Here is a 17,678-nt window from a genome sequence, read left to right as displayed (position 1 = left end):
CAAAAATATTACCTTTATCTAATACTAATTATTAATACAACCTAATATAAAAAAAAACGTACCACAAAACATTGTGTCCCACTATCCCACCATGGGCACTATTAAAAATTTAAATCCACAAATCTCCTCCTAACCCGCACTGGTCAACGTCTAAAAGTGCACTGTCAGAAATGCCAGCAAATTACGGAATACATTATAATTCGTGTTCACCACGATCGAATATTGCACAACCGATAATAATAATAATATCTAGACGAGGCAAAAACCAATCACAACATATATGACTTGACTTCTGAGGCGAAAACCCGTTCCTTATTTTACGGCCGACCGACGGAGCCGTCCTCCGATCACTTTCTCCTACTCGTACTTCGATGGACACGTGTTTTAGGTACGAATAAATAGCCGGAGCCACTGTGGTGAATACAAATAACAACAAATACATAAACAAATCTTCGATTATTAATGATACGACGATTATATAGCCAACGATTTGTGGCAGAGGTTAACAGGTCGATGGATTTTAAAGGGCTTCTTTGGAGGAAAAGAAATAATGGAAGTCAGAGGACACCTGGAGAAAAGTCACAAGACGCTTGGTTTTGGAAATTTTGCTGATTGTGGATTTTTTTTATTTACATTTGTGAATTACAATCTGTCGTTTTTATACTACATTCAATAATTTTGATGGTTTATTAAATAGAGGAAAAAAGGTCGAAAGGCCACCAAAGACACATTGGTGATCGATTCGATGTTGGATATGTTTAGCTTATAGATGTATTCCTGTTGTGAAAATATTTAATTAAGCCTACGAGTAATTCTACATATTATAGGATTACTAAAGAATATCAAAAAGGGACCGTTTTCTTCTGAGCCGTTCAATGCCATGGTTTTTTATCAAGTTTTTGGCCATGATGTTAGGGCGGTTCTGAATTCTTTCCTTGTATCTCAGACTGATCTTTTCAATTTCTTCCTTAACAGTGTTAATGTTCAAATCTGTATGAACTAACCAATTTGAGACATACATGGGTGCCTTTATAATTTCTTTCAAAATCTTGTTTTGAAATCTTTGTATTATGGCGATGTTGGATTTGCGTGCCATTCCCCAGAGCTGTATTCCGTACGTCCAAATTGGTTTCAACTATTGTGGATTTGTCATGAATGAAAAAATCGTTAAATATAAATAAATACATCTTTGTAGTGTTGGACCCAGCAGTGACGAAAACGAATTTCTTTTTAGGAAGCTTTTTTACTCTGATAGGCACAAAAATTGCAACAAAGCACAATATTGAAAAAATGTATTTTAGTTTCGACAGTTCAATAATTCTAAAAGTAGCTATTATTAAAGAGCTATTATTAAATATTTAATAATATAATAATAAAGTTTTATCCTAAGTTGATTTAATATTTTAAAATCTGTATATTTAACATTCAAAATAGCATATATAATCAAAATGATGTAAATTCGAGAATTAAAAAATTGGAATTTTAAATTGCCAATATAAGTTTGTACTTGTGCAAATAGTTTAACAAAAATTCGTTGCTACCTTACAAAAATTTCAACGCCATTATAATATAATATTTTAAAAATTGCAAAAGTGATGATCTACATCAAAATATGCTGAGTATTATATATAAATTTAATATACACTTGTATTTCGTATATGTTATAAATGTTATAATAGTATTTTTTAGTTATTTGTAAGAAATATTTTATCAATTGCTTTGGCTTCTTGAGAAGAAAAGGAATCACTAATAGAATTCAAAGAACTTTATGCAAAAAAATAACACTATTGAATTCATTGTTTGGTTTTCAATATTTTGCTAAATATATATTTTTCTTTGTTAAATATAAAATTCAAATGATTAAATATAAATAAATATATATTTTTGAATAAAAATCGTTATTAAATTTTACGTATCGTTTAAAAAATACTACTTCTAGTATGAACAACCAATGATAAATTTAACTAACATTACATTACTATTCATAGTGCATCGAAAATTTATGTTTTTAAAAGTGTCAATTATAGTTAAAGCACGTAAGACCTCTAAATAAATTCTTGAGAATCAATGAAAAAAACATCTTCCTAACAAATTCATCATTGAAAACCTAATTTACGCTCGATAAACAATTAATCAATCGATTAATCGCCAATTTTTATCGAATTTGTATTCACCTTGGTCACAACTGGTAAGGTACATCTTAATTTTAAATCAGTTTGATTAATTTGTTAAGGAATGTTTATAATTATGACTAATAACATTATTTAAATACACGGGAACATATTTTAATTTATTGCAAATGTATTTACGTTTATAAAATGCACTTGAGTATTTAAAGAATGTCAAAAATCGTTATAGCATTTTAGAAATAATTGCATAAGGAATTATTTGGGAATATCAAACATTATTTGAATAATGGGCAGGGTAATATAATTTTGATAAGTCTGTTGATAATAAAAATTATGCATTAATTTTATATAAAAATTACGTAAAATATACCATAGCAAAATCTAAAAAATATTAAATAATTAATTTTTATCGATGGAGAATCATTTCAAAATAAATTATTATTTAGTATATAAACATATTACACATAAGATAATATTATATTGTCAAATTTTTTAAGGACTAATTAATTTATAGAATTATTATAATTATTATTATTTTTATTAATATTTAATATTTTTATGTTTTTGAACAAATTTACATAAAATATTATAGCTCTTCATGGTTTTTAATGATGCTATTAAATTAAAAGTTTATTTTTTAAATTTTATACAATTATTTATACAATTAATATTAATTATTTCGCAAATTTGTTCCTGAAACATTTGCAATTATGAACAAGTATGTTTAAATTGATGCAAATAATATGGGCGCAATTTTAAAATTTGATAAAAATAAAAATCTAATATATTCTATATCAATGATAATATCCAGGGCCGGTCCTGGGGTCCTTAGCGCCCGCATGCAACATTTTTTCTAGCGCCCCCCCCCCCATAATTTTAACTGTTTTAACAGTTCATCATTAAAATTATATAAATGTTTACATATTTTTTTAAAAATAATTTTTAATTATTCTGAATTTAGTACACAAAAAATTGTATATAAAATAGAAGCGTATAAAGATTTTAAATTTATTTAGAAAATCGAGGCGATTCGCGGGTTGATTAAAATTAAATATTTTTAAATTTTCAATTATTTTTAACGTATGTGCAATATTAATATTTGGGTTTTGAAACATTTTACTTATTTATTGTGAGATTTATTCTGTTGAGCAAATCATGCCAAGAGGGCTAAAAAACTAGCTTTTCATTTTCAATATACTCGTAATTCGTGTTGGATTTTTTAAATCTTAATTTAATTTAATTTTTCATTATTTACAATATCCAAAATTGCGTCGTAAACTTCTCCTTATTGATATCGTAAGAGCTGAACAGTTATCATATGAATACAGTTCGGCATTCTTGCATTCCCGCCATATTCAGAGAATCAAATTGTTGTTTTAAAGTTAAAATTTTAACGTATTTTAGAAGCATTGTCCAAAATTCAGTAAAAAAATGTAAAGAAATTACATATTTCTTGAACTATATTGAAAAAAAAATTAATTATGTTTGATATGTATATTTTCTGCATAGTTAATAATTAAGAAAATTTAGAGTATGAACACCACTTTTATTATAAAAAGAAACTTAAGGTTTTCGTTCCAAAGTAAATTTTGCTTTCATTTTTCATATTTGTTCCATTTCCATAACCTTAATCACGCATTTCTTCAACATTCAAAGTTCATCAGATGCGAAAAATTTGCAACAAAAACAAAAGCTACAATTCAATTCTTCGGAATAAACATGCCATTTTCTAACCACTGACTACCCATTGTTCATTTTCCCGATTATAATTTGTTTATATTTTTTAACAAGTTCTGTTTCAACTAAATCAGCTCGCAATTTTTCGTCAATAATGCCCAATAATTAATTTAATCTTTCACAGGTTTGCGCTTATGGAATTGAACACTAGATCATTTCTTTTTCGATTCCACGGTAAATTCAAACAAAGAAAAAATGAATAAGTAGATTAAGCAAACAGAGCTGCTATTTACTAATTTGCACAGCTATTAGACGGTTAATTGTTTCTACTGATATCACATTGCAAAATAAATATGCTTTTTATGTCTCCGTATCCCTAGTTAAGTTAAATTGTTTATTATAATTTATTAAGAATTCTAAATTTTATATAAATGATGAAAAATGTAACTAATATATTATAAATTTAATTTCCGAAACTCGATTTGGCGCCCCCTAAGACGTGCGCCCGCATTTTTTGCATGCATCGCATGCAAGGCAGGACCGGCCCTGATAATATCCATATTATCTATAAATTATTAAAATATTATCTATTAAATGTATGATGCAATATTTATATTTATATTAATTTACTGAATACAACATTGTTTCACTTGCTACCATATTACATGATCTGCAGATTTATAATCTAAAGTGAAAATCTGATATCACTACTGCTTGATATCAAGTTTAAAAAAAAAAATAATTTAAAAGATTTAAAATATAATTTATGTTTGATCAAGGATATGAAGAAAAGACTACAAAAAATTAATTAAGAGAATTTATGTCTCAATCAAGGATTTGAAGAAATTGTCTACAAAAATTTATTTAGAATTTTAGGTTGAAAATAAAGTTGGATTTAAAAGTAAATTAATTTTAAACTAAATCTTTTACAGTTGAAACTGTTATATTAAAAATAAAATTTGTAGTTTTTTATTCTTTTGAAAAACATTTCTCAAATATTTTTTCCAAAAACGTAACGTAAGTAAATTTATACCATTAAAAAAACTTGTTTGTTTATTTAAAATAATAATAACCAATTTACGGAAAACCAATTTGTTATCGTAATTCTTCTAATATTTGCAAACAATTTTTCATCATAAATGATATTCAATTTCATGATAATAGCATCATGACTAATCAATCTTTTTTAATGTATCATAAATATTTTACCATGAATGAGATTAGTAAAGTGAAGACCATCATTGGATAAACTTGTGTCTAATATTATGAATTTTATGGTAAGAAATATTATTTTAAATATTTATATTAGATTTAGATATATTGTGCTAATATTGGCGAAAGACAAATAATTATTTGAGGTATGTGAAATAATTTTAATCAAATAGATATCGGAAAAATTATTGATAACAGGTTAGTAGTCAATGAAAACAAGAAGCTTTATTGAAACAATAGATAAATATAATAGCAGTGATTCATTATTTCAATATGACATATGATATTGCTAATAGTAAATATATGAAATTGCTACAATCAAATTTTTACTTATAAAAGAAATGTATATTAAATTAATATTTGTCTTTGCATATTACCATTTAGAATTCAAATCATCATTATCTCTGTCCGATAAATCGTATCAATTTTTTCCCAGAATTATACAATAATTTTTATCAAATATCTATTATCATTTAAGTCGAACCATGGCAAGTGAAAAGAGTCTCTCCAAAAAAATCCAAGAATTATTAGCTTTTCTCTGGATTTTATCCTACGTCAACTCCCAAGGAATTTTGAACCACAGATTACCAGGAGATACAGAACCATCCCATTATGAAGTTTTCACTTCTGTATATTTGGAACCAGATTTTCGTTTCGAAGGAAAAGTTAAAATACATTTAATATGTAAAAAAGAAACTGATAAAATCCAGTTGCATTCGTCAGAGTTGAATATTACTTCTATTAAATTGGATGGAAATGAAACTGATATTGAAAGTAAGGAGTTTGTGGAAGAAGCTGATTTTTTAATTATTAAACTGAAGAAGAAATTGAGGGATCAAGTGCAGTATATATTGGAAATTGATTATGAAGGTAAAATTAGGGATGATCTTACTGGATTATATAGGAGCTCGTATTTCTTGCCGAATTCAACAGAAAAAAGGTAAGGATTAATTTTTTTAAAATATATACCAATAGGGTGGTTCTTAATATAGACATTTTCAAATTTCCTTGCTTCCAAGGGCTCAAATGGTTCCAAATTGATAAAAAACAATTCTCTGAAAGTTTTAGCTTTTAATATTAACTTTTAGATAGTGGGCAATTCAATCAAACATTCATAAAAAATTTTTTAGGTATAACTTAGCGACAAATAAATTAAAAGTGAAAATTCGTGTAATTTTTTATTGAAAATTATCGACGCTCTGCAAAATTTTTGAATTTTTTTTCATGCTATTGCCATACAAAACTTTGATTGAATTGCGCTCTATCTAATAGACAATATTAAGAGCTGAAACTTTCAGAGAATTGCTTTTTTATCAATTTGGAACCATTTGAGCCCTTGGAGCAAGGAAGTTCAAAAATGTCCATATTAAGGACCACCCTAATATACCAATCATTAAAACTTGTTCTATATTCTACTAAAATCTTGAGACGTCTTGTTGTGATTTTAAATTTTTTTAGTACAGCAAATTATTATTACATAACAATATTTATTTATGTTAGGTCAGTTCTAATGACTTACAATGTTTTCAACGAAACATTGTTATGAGTTATAAAAAAAACAACAATTCTATTGCTCTGTTTTTTCCTCAATTGACGTAACCATGGCTATTGCCCTTGTGAAATCATTGAAACATTATAAAAAAATTGACTTAAAAAAATAGTACAAGAAAATTGGTTAGAGCAAATCATTGCTTTGTTTTGAACATGAAAGTGATCAAGGTTGATTATATAAAAAACTTTATATAGTACGTAGTCGTTATTAGATTTTTTATATAAAAACAATATTTGCGTCTGATTCAATTTGCAAAATTATATCTTAACACTTAATAATATTTATGTAATAATTTCAAGTAAAGGTAAATTTCAAGTTCAAGTTCTGGTTAGTTTCTAAATAGATTCGAATGATTCATAGAGGAGACCATCAAGGATTAACGCAAAAAATGTTTTTGCTAGTTTGTAGAATAAAATTTTATATATTATATATTTTTAGATGGTTAGCAGTAACCCAATTCCAACCAACATCTGCCCGATTAGTGTTTCCTTGTTATGATGAACCACATCTTAAGGCATTTTTCACTTTGACCTTAGAACATGCCAATGGATTAATTTCCAGATCTAATATGCCTATTGATAAACAGTAAGTTATAAATCTTATAAAACCTCCAAAATTTTCTTTAATGTTGATTACTTAATTTACTAGATTAATCCAAGGTGACAGAGTAATCACAAAGTTTGAAAGATCAGTACGAATGTCAACATACCTTTTTGCGTTTTTGGTATCTGATTACGAAGCCATAAAAAATCAAGATAATACTTTGAGTGTTTGGACAAATAAAGGTAGTTTGAAGAATGCTGAATTTGCTTTAGAATTTGGTGAAAAGGCTTTAAAAGCTTTGGAAAAATCTTTTGGAAAATACAAATTACCAAAAATGGATTTGGTGGATATTCCTGACTTCAAGATGGGAGCTATGGAGAATTGGGGAATGTGTACGTTCAGGTAAACACAATACACATGATAAATATTATCACACAATTCTCTTATACCATTTTACCATAAATTTATTATTCTTTTATTACTAGAACACCATATATAATTTACGACAATAAAACTTCGACCAAATCAAATAAATTGAACGTGGCAGTATTGATAGCCCATGAAATTTCTCATAATTGGTTTGGAAATGAAGTGACACCATCCTGGTGGGAATATTTGTGGCTGAGCGAAGGGATGGCTACAATTTTGGAAGCAGAAATTACAGACGAAGTAAAATAAAAAAATCCAAAAATTGGATAAAATTATTTCCCAACAAAAGAATAAACTATGCAAATTATATATTAAGACATAGTTATTATTTGTAATTTTTTCGATAGATATACCCCGAATGGAAAATGATGGACCAATTTGTCGTTAAAAAGATGCAGTATGCTATGTTCCATGATAGCAAATACAAAACACGTGCCATGTCTGCACCTATCACCAGCAAAGATAAAATCCTATTCGACTATATTGTATATCAAAAATGTAAATACTTTTAAATCTTGCAAATTAATAAACATTAATATTATAACTTTAAGAAAATGAAAGAATTTTAAAACCTTATTTCAATTTTTTAGCTGGATCAGTACTTTGGATGTTGGAGAACGTTCTAACACGTGATGTTATGCGCAAAGGTTTAGATATCTTTTTAAAAGAATGGTAACTTTTTAACATACAAGCCACCAGAAATGTGATGATTACATTTGTATCAATTTTTGTAGGAATGGTGACGTCGTAGATCCATCAAAATTCTATGCATCTTTATCCTTAGGCGGAGCTGGAAATGTTTTACCAGCAGGTGTAGACCTAGCTAAATTTTTGAACAGTTGGACCACCAGACCAGGTTTCCCATTGATCACAGTTAGCAGAAATTATACAACTGGAATGACTGAATTCTCTCAGGTACATAAACAAATAAGCAACCTAAATCTATAAATTTATGATGCAAACTTTTTTAGCAACGCTATTTATCTGATGGACACGAAGACCTTGGAACCAGGTACTGGGTTCCAATAACAATTGCCAATGAAAAAACTAGTTTGAATGATGAGATGGATATAGAATGGTTGACCGACTCTGGTACATCTATAGTAGTTTATACAAATATTGGACCTGAAGATTGGATTTTTGTAAATAAACAACTGAAAGGTAACTGATCCAAATATCAGGTTTCATGACAAATACTCATACATATCAATTTGGACAGGTTATTACAGAGTGAATTATGATGCTAAAAATTGGCTGCTTCTGTCAAACACTCTAAATAGTTTGGACTACCAAAAGATCCATTTACTTAATAGGGCACAAATTATGGATGACGCTTTGAATTTGGCATTTTCTGGTGTTATAGAGTATGAAATTGCGTTACAATTGGTGTCTTATTTAAAACAAGAACATCATTATCTACCTTGGACAGCAGCTTATCATGAATTGGAGTATTTATATACGTTGTTAGGAGACTCAAGCAGTTTTCAGGTGAATATAAATTTGTTTGAAAAATTATTATTAATTTTTGAATTGCTCAATTTGTCTTAGGCATTTATCGAAACCTTAACAGCACCAGTTTTAAATTCCTTGACATTAGAACAATCAGACAAAGATTCTTTTATGCAAGTATTTTTGCGAAACGATCTCTTATTCTGGGTTCGCAAACTTAATTTACCAATGATCAGCGAAAGCCAAAAAATTGCCAAGGAATGGAAAGATGGAAAAAGAGATATTGAACCTGATATTATTGGTGGAATTTTATGTGGAGGTAAAGATATGAACACTTTTTATGGAGATTTGTATATTATTCATATTTTTATTTTATAGCTTTACGTGATGATGATGAAGATTTGTGGCAATTCGTGATGAATAAATTGAATGAAACAACTTCCAATCAGGAGAGGAATAATTATATCACCGGATTGGCTTGCACAAGTTCTAAAGACAAAATTGAAGAGTAAGATGAACAAAATTAGATTTCTTGTCAAAGTTTTACTAATTTTTATGTTTTCAGGCTTTTATCGATGACAATTGATGAGAATTCCATTTTGTGGAAAAAAGAACGTGATACAGTTTTTCATAAATTGTATTGGTCTGGAAGAGATGCGACAGAATCTTCTTTAGAGTTTTTGGTTTCTAACAAGAAAGAAATGGAAAGATTGTAAGTAAAATATATAAAAAAATAAAAAATAATTGAAGATATAATTATATCCTGGATCAAATAATTTTTGATTTTTTTTTCGAATTTATTATAATTATTTTCATATTTTAGATACAACGATATTAACGATTGCATAGAAGGTTTAGCTGACTACTTAATATCCGAAGATGACTTAAACAAGGTATATTATTTTTTCTAATTTTTCTATAAGAAACCTACTCAATAATTTAATAAATTTCAGCTAAAATCTGTGACTTCATTGGAATCTGCAATTGCAAATGTCGAAAAAAATATAAAATGGATTAATAAAAATAAAATCAAAATATTAACGTGGTTGGAAGCTGAAGGCTACAAAGGTTCAGCAGTTTCAAACATGGTGTTAGTATTAACTTCATTTGTTTTGCCGATTATATTATTAATATTATTTTAATAATAAATAATTACAATTATAGAGATATTATACTACTAACATTGAATTAAAATTTGTTACCAAGTATATATAATTTTATTGAATTTTCAGGAGAAAATAAACAAATACGAAATTACTGGATTCACTTTTGCAAAATCTTATACACGATGAATACTCATAAGCATTTATACAATTTTATATAAAATAATTTAAATGCCGTTAGTACGAAGAAAATAATAAATTGTAAGGTAACTTTGTGACGGGTTAAGTTTATTGGTATATAGATAAAATAGAATATATTTTTTACTAAATAATATTTTGCAATGGGAATATGGCAAAGCTAACAATATTATTTAAAATAATAAATCATTAACAATATTAACCAAAAATGAAAGAACATGAATACTAATAAATTATACTAATAGATTTCCGAACATAATTATGAAGAAAATCATAAATATTTATACTGTTGAACTTAACAAAAATCAAACCAGAAAAACAATTAAATTAGATGTAAGTGAAATATCGCCTTAATAAAAGTTGCGATATTTAGATGAAAAAAAATTATAATACAAGGTTAAAGGTTTTAATATTTATTCGATTTTTTTACAATCCTAATCAGTGTCATAATATCATCATACATAAATATCTAAAATTATACTTAACACAAAGAATTAGCAAGCTCTTTCCATACATTCTTGAAAACCTTCGCCGAAAAATCATACACAATATTAATATAAATTTGTAGAAATAGTTATATCATGAATAATATTTTAGGTCATTTATCCCATAAATTTGGCTCCAGCATTATTATTATTATTCAAATAATTATCAAGCCATTTTTCGATAACTGGTAAATTATCATCACTCCATTTGGTTTCTTCCTTAATATTCCTAATACTTTTTTCAATGATATGTTCAGCACTTCCAAATTCTCCTTTTCTTTGGGAATAAAGACCCTTGACGAGGTCTAGACCTTCTTGGGTGGTAAACACACTTGTTGCAGATGATATTAAATTGTCCCACAGATTTGTTTTGTCGGCAAATCTAAGAAATTGTAGACTTACCATTATTCTGATTCTTGCAAATAGATGAATGATTCTTTGATGGATGATGAAGTTGTTACACACATGCTTGGATGAACAAAAAATGGTATTAAATTTGTCCCACAGATTTGTTTTGTCGGCAAATCTATGGAATTGTGGATTACCATCATCCTGATTCTTGCAAATAGATGGATGATTCTTGGATGGATGATGAAGTTGTAACACACATGTTTGGATGAACGAAAAATGGGATAAAATTTGTCCCACAGATTTGATTTGTCAGCAAATCTAAGGAATTGTGGATTACCATCATTCTGATTCTTGCCAGTAGATGGATGATGAAGTTGTAATACACATGCTTGGATAAACGAAAAATGGCATTAAATTTGCCCCACAGATTTGTTTTGTCGGCAAATCTGAGGAATTATGAATTATTTAATTTTTGGACTTACCATTATTTTGAAACTTGCAAATAAATGGATGATCAAATTGTAACACACATGCTTGATGAATAAAAAATGCGAAATGATTTTGACGAATGGAAGTGATTTATGAGAATGCCGAAAGTATTTTCTCTAAAATCTTTGAGTCAACAATGGGAAACATTTTATATGGAACTACGTGTTCGACCCTAAAGAAGACCCTTGAGTTGTGATGATCAAGATGTTGTGACGTGGATGCATAATTTTAATAATTCATACGTGATGATATATATATTTATATATATATATATATATATATATATATAAGAAAATTTACCTTATTTTGATGACATCCCAATTCTTCGACAAGAACGTAAAAAGAGTTGTGTATCCCCGCGATCCACCAGTCAGCATACTGAATATTAAGAATATATCATTATCAGTGAAATTTCCATTTTGCTCCAAAATCGTTATATTTAATAATCTCTCGATTTTATTAGACTGTATAGGGCATCCTGCCAATGTTTTAAGCAAATAAGTCCTTTCACTTGCTTTCCTTGTAGACGGAAAATCTATAATCCTGTTCAATCCAAATTCCCATTCCTCCATCGTGCCCCATTTGAAAACTGGACATATGTATTGATTGGGAACTCTACAAAAATAGTAAAATAAATATTTGATAGAAATTATAAATTTTAAATAAGTTTTTTTACTTACGGATTGCTTTCATCAGGATTTTCACTGTCCATCCACTGTTTATATGCAGCTTGAGCCTCCTCGATACAAGGTTTGTAACCAGCTCTGCATAAGAAATTTTTAGACAAACGCCTCAAATTTGTTTTCCAACCTTCTTCGTTTTCTTGTGGTTCTGGACCAAGTTCTTCGTAAAGAGGAGTTAGAAGAATTCGGACATAAATCTACAAAAACAACAATAAAAAATTACTTCAGAAAAAAATATTATGATTCAAATTCAATTTTTTTCTACCTCAAATTTCTTGTGGACCTCTGAGCTATCGATGTGCCTTCCAATATGATCGATCATGGTAAAAACTGGATCCCAAACTAAATGTTCTCGTTCATCTCTCATGAACAAAGTCATGTTAAAAGCGGCTGTAAAACAAAGATCACCAGCATATGCCAAATTCCAAGCATCATGGAGCAGTTTTGCACGTGTGTACACGGGCACTGAATGCCTGGATAATGGATCCAGTAAGTACCTTGCCAAAAGATTCCAATTCCTTTCATCGTAGTTAACAGGGAATGGACCTAAATAAAATATAATTGATACAAAATATTCATGGAAATGATTAAAAGTGGTGCTGACCTATTTCTTCAGGATTGACAATGATGAACTGATCTGACTCAGGCATGTTTTCCAAAGTGACTTCTCTTGCCTTTTTCATCCATTTCACAGGTTTGGAATTAGTAAAATTCAATTTATCCTGTGTCACTACAACTAATGGTATCCACCATAATAATTTATCTTGCTCTGGAACATCATGTGGTCTTTCACGTAAATATACTGCCTGAGAATAATCAATAACAATTAGTTGACACATATGAGAATATTTCAATTTGTAGTTTTTACCTGTTTGATTTTGGCTGTTTTTGCTTCATAATCTCTAGTAACTGTGACTACTGGAATTCTATCTTTAGTGATCCAAGAAGCAGCTATTTCATTCACTGAAACTTTATCACAAAGAACATCGTCATGTCTAGCTTGATCGGTAAGAGATTTCCATACATCATCTCCAAAAAATGTAGTATACTGCCTGATAAAAAAATGGTTTTATCAACACATTTTACATGACACTAAGTTGTGGTTCTAGCATACCTGTCTAGCATAAATCTCTGCATTCCTGCTTTGAAAGTTTGTTCACCCAAAGTGTAGTTCAACATCCTAAAAACTAATTCGGTTTTACTGCATGTTGTTTCTTGTTTCATTCCTGTTATTCTCGAATGAGGGTATCTTTTGCTGAATTCGTAATAAATTGAATATAATATAGTCATTGGCCATTTGCCTTCCAGCTCGGAACCATTATCAATCTATAAAAAATATACAGTCAGAAAAATAAATTTAAAATGAATTCATTGTTAGTTACCTTTAAAGCTGTGTATGCAGATAAAAATCCTGCCAAAGCTTTATTCACGTGAGCATCACTCCACCAGTATGGCGTAGCCAAAGCACCTAACCATTGGTAAACCAATTCTTGGGATATTTGATAATAACCTCTACCTAGCAAAGTGCTTTCCCTGCATAGAAATAAAATACAAGTGAACATAAACAAATCTTAAAATAAAAATTGCTAAAATCATTTATTGTACTTGAATAAAATAAGCCCCCAGTTATCCGCCGGTCTAACACTTTGCAAACCAGGAACAGCTATACAATCTAATTTAGGCAATGGATAAGCAACCTGCCAATAGTCTTGTAATACGTTCAAGGCAGTTCTTATTTTTTCTGCGGCTTCTTGAGCATGTTCCAAAAAGTCACTTCGACCCCACACTCGAATTTCTAACGAAAAGCATCAAAGTGAGGTAATTATAAAATTTGAAGGTATAAAACAGGTACCTGTTGCAGAATCTTCAATTTCTGTTTCGGATATATTTGCTGTGATGTAGGATAAGTCTGAAACAGCAAAACCAATACTAAATGTGGAAATCGGCGGACTTTTCAAGAAGTGATCCCAAACCATATCCGGATCATCGGGCCTGAAATCGGGAAACAGAATTTTAGAAAATGTACATTTTTAGAACACCAAATAAAAATAAGGTTATTACTTGTCTGTGGTTTCTTTAACAGGCATGTTGGATAAAGCTGTCATGTTCCTGGCACGGGCTACACTGATTTCAAAAGGTACTTTATATCCTGGTTCATCAAAACATGGAAAAACTTGACGGGCAAGGTTAGGACGAAACTGTGTTGCCACCAGCCACCTGGACTCGATAAAATTTAATATAAAAAACATTGAATATTTAATTAAAATTTTATATTACCTTTTTTCTCCAGTTTGAGGGTCTTCATAACTTGTCCTAAATAGTCCATCACCATTTTCTGTAATATTACCTGAAAATTCCAAGTACAATTCACAATGAGCTCCACGTTGCAATTTTTCACTGAGGTTTATGATGTAAACTAGTCGTTTTGGATGTCGTTCTGTGCTCAAAACAGTTAACGTACTTGAAGGCGACTTTGTTGGCGAAGGCCTAGACCTTGAACAATATCAGTGATAAATTTGAGGCAATCATAAAAAATAATATCCCAAAGAAAACAAAGCTCTGTTTGAAATTTTTGACTTGTACTCACGCATTTATGCTCCTGATTTTCACAGAATCATGTACGATTTGTAGATCAGGATGGGCGTGAAGGACAACCTTATTTGCTTCACTTTGCCAGGTGACATTTACTTTAACTGTACCAGAAAAAGTACCACGCACAATATCAGGAATTAAGGCTAAATGGTAGGAATCTGGTGAAACTTCTCGGGGTAACTTGGCGTCTGATATTAAGGCATGGGCTGCTGGTAAATCTATACTTCTTCGGAACTAAAAAGAAGAAATAAAATTGATTATTAAAAAGATAAAATATAATTCTCATAATCTTCAAAATTTATAATAAAAGTTGGTATAATTTTTTTTATAAAATTTGAAAACGAGTAAAGAGTTGTTCATTACAATTATAATCATATATTTTCCATAAGATATTTAAATGAGTAATGTATATTTATATTACATTGCATTAGAATGTTGTACTCAATTACTATAGCAAACATGCAATTTGTTCTTTTTGGGGCAAACTTGAGCAATTTTTGTGCTAAAATAATAACTTTATAGCATTTTTATTACAGTTTGCAATAAAAATTTGTCAACTAATATGCTGGTAGGTACTTGAAGATTATCAAATCCGGACTAAACAAGGACTTTTTATTCAATATAAATAGACAAGCAAATCTAAATATTCAACACAAACAGTAACCATGTTGACTGTGACACATTTTATTATTTACTCAAGTTTTGTAGGTGCCATTATCAGTGTACCTGTATCGATTACACCTGATCGACAGAGTACACTAGAAAATACTGCAACTGCTTTACAAATATTGACGGCTTTTAATAACATGGCTTTGGCGTTTCAAAATTTCGGAAATGCAGTATCTAATATATTTAATCCGACCCAATCGCCTATAGAAAATTTGGTTGGATCACTAACTACAACGACAAGGAATCCAATTGTAGAGGGATTTATATCAGGAGTTCAACAAGTTGGAAATAATATTCAGCAAGTTTTTAGACCGACTACGACGACCAAAAGTCCTTTGGGTGCTCTAGGAGGTCTTCTGGGACAGGGAAGTACTACTAGGGGTCCATTGGGAGGACTTGGAAATATTTTCACGACTACAACAAAAAGTCCTTTGGGAGTAATTGGAGAAAATATTGGAAATGTCGTGAGACCTCCTGGATTAACTGGATGAATAAATAGAAGTTTTAAGAAATAATTTATAAAGGTTTTTATGGAAAATAAATGGTTTATGAATATAGATAAATTGTTTTTTTCATTAATAAAATCCAATATTAATATCACAATCTCATAATCCAATCAGCATAATGTGAATTTTGTGGATAATTTGAGGAAAACTAATTGCAGGTTTTAAATTTTTATCACAATTTGTAACAATTTTATCACAGTGATATGATTTCAAACAAAGTAAAAAAATATGTTTCGCTTAAGCATTGTCGATTATTATTGCAATATTTGCATATTAATTTAACAAATAAAATACATATTATCAAAACCCGCATGTAGAATCGACACTGAAAAGTAATTAGAACGTTATCGGCTTAATTACACATTGATTGAACTATTCATGTGGGCTAAAAAACAAATCAATGCCTTGACTAATTCCTTATCGTCTTTTTGATAAGAACTAATAATAAATTAGTTTTATTTGGCGTATTCACTAACTACTTTTAGCATTTAATTTAACTACTTAACGAAAGATGGTAAAAATTGCTACCTTTGTGTTTAAATTTTGTTTTATAACAATTCATACACTCGAATGCAATTTTAGGATACTGGACAGCAGTATTTAGCAATTTGATTTTTTTTGAAAATATTTATACTACAAATAATTAATATTAGTAAAACATACCCTCCTGATGTCAGCATCTGCACCACTGCTCAAAATCCAGAAGATAGAAACTTTTAAAAAAAGCTTCATTATATGCCAAGACATTTTACTGAAAAATAAAAAATAAATTTAAGAAAGCAATTTAAAAAATAATTTATATATATATAAATATATATATATATATATATATATATATATATATATATATAACAATCATTTTATTTCTTATAGACATATGTGATAAAATATTTGTATTATTTCTAATAGTATTAGTAATATTCTATAAATTATGCTTCATTATTATTACATTATTAAGTATAATTTTAGTTATTATATAGATATTAATTTTGAAATTTCGTACTTTTATTCAATAAAAAAGTGTCAAATTGGGACTACATATGTATGAAAGACTTATTTAAATATAAGTTTAAATTTCTTGGAAACAACTGAGTGGATGTCTGTTAAAAATCTTTTTTTATTTATAACTAATATTATATTGAAAATTTATTATCTAGGCGCGTCCTCATGTCAAACAATTATCTAGCTTTCTGCAAATATCAGAACAATAAAAATTTATTATATATTTGATAAAAATTAATTAATATACGACAGTTAGACATTTTCTGTCAAATATTCGTATTACCTTAATCAGAATTGACGTATTAAATAAATGTGCAGACTTCATAATGAATTATTATTATATTTTGGTTCTAATTTAGTTAAAAAAAAATCTATAAGCATGCGTATTAATTAATCTCTGATTAAAATGAATTAGAGGATAAAATTTTGCCAGAATGTGATTATAAATGTGTCAAAGTTATTCATGGATTCGTATCGGTTTGGGTGTTACCAAAAATGCATATTATTGGATATGGTTAGTGTATAATATTTTTTTTATTATTTATAAATTATAAAAATTAATTTGAAAAGTGTTAACCATTATTTATATATGATCTGTGTTTATAGATT

At 28.7% G+C, this 17,678-nt stretch overlaps 2 protein-coding genes across 2 annotated transcripts; one reads left to right on the top strand and one right to left on the bottom strand.

Annotated features, from left to right (window-relative positions):
• Positions 1 to 5,503: 5,503 nt before the first annotated feature.
• Positions 5,504 to 10,283, top strand: LOC113383381 (aminopeptidase N-like). Its single transcript, XM_026621653.1, has 14 exons — positions 5,504 to 5,958; positions 7,009 to 7,155; positions 7,219 to 7,515; positions 7,599 to 7,782; positions 7,890 to 8,040; positions 8,133 to 8,214; positions 8,277 to 8,457; positions 8,514 to 8,703; positions 8,762 to 9,030; positions 9,091 to 9,310; positions 9,370 to 9,499; positions 9,557 to 9,703; positions 9,815 to 9,884; positions 10,224 to 10,283. Exons 1-14 carry the CDS (start codon positions 5,504 to 5,506, stop codon positions 10,281 to 10,283), a joined length of 2,583 nt encoding a protein of 860 aa, XP_026477438.1.
• Positions 10,284 to 10,894: 611 nt separating this feature from the next.
• Positions 10,895 to 16,815, bottom strand: LOC113383380 (aminopeptidase N-like). Its single transcript, XM_026621652.1, has 14 exons — positions 16,731 to 16,815; positions 14,888 to 15,126; positions 14,578 to 14,793; positions 14,362 to 14,517; positions 14,153 to 14,292; positions 13,906 to 14,095; positions 13,683 to 13,833; positions 13,415 to 13,626; positions 13,169 to 13,352; positions 12,905 to 13,106; positions 12,566 to 12,846; positions 12,298 to 12,497; positions 11,918 to 12,232; positions 10,895 to 11,159 (listed from the first exon to the last, which is right to left on the bottom strand). The coding sequence occupies exons 1-14, from the start codon at positions 16,812 to 16,814 to the stop codon at positions 10,895 to 10,897; spliced, it is 2,835 nt and encodes a 944-aa protein (XP_026477437.1). The 5' UTR covers position 16,815.
• Positions 16,816 to 17,678: the final 863 nt, after the last annotated feature.

The sequence above is a fragment of the Ctenocephalides felis genome, unplaced genomic scaffold (genome assembly GCF_003426905.1).
Source record: "Ctenocephalides felis isolate EL2017-DRISC unplaced genomic scaffold, ASM342690v1 CF-g0.4_SCAFFOLD_03570, whole genome shotgun sequence".
In the NCBI taxonomy this organism is placed as follows: domain Eukaryota; kingdom Metazoa; phylum Arthropoda; class Insecta; order Siphonaptera; family Pulicidae; genus Ctenocephalides; species Ctenocephalides felis.
The sequence above is the reverse complement of the archived record's forward strand: the minus strand, read 5'-3'. Positions and strand labels throughout refer to the sequence as shown.

Coding starts and splice junctions, on each gene's coding strand:
- LOC113383381 (XM_026621653.1), top strand. CDS start 5,504: ATGGCAAGTGAAAAGAGTCTCTCCAAAAAAATCCAAGAATTATTAGCT. Junction 8,215..8,276: donor GATATCTTTTTAAAAGAATG/GTAACTTTTTAA, acceptor CAATTTTTGTAG/GAATGGTGACGTCGTAGATC. Junction 9,704..9,814: donor AAGAAAGAAATGGAAAGATT/GTAAGTAAAATA, acceptor TTCATATTTTAG/ATACAACGATATTAACGATT.
- LOC113383380 (XM_026621652.1), bottom strand. CDS start 16,814: ATGTCTTGGCATATAATGAAGCTTTTTTTAAAAGTTTCTATCTTCTGG. Junction 13,834..13,905: donor TGGGGGCTTATTTTATTCAA/GTACAATAAATG, acceptor ATTTCTATGCAG/GGAAAGCACTTTGCTAGGTA. Junction 13,353..13,414: donor CAGAGATTTATGCTAGACAG/GTATGCTAGAAC, acceptor TTTTTTTATCAG/GCAGTATACTACATTTTTTG.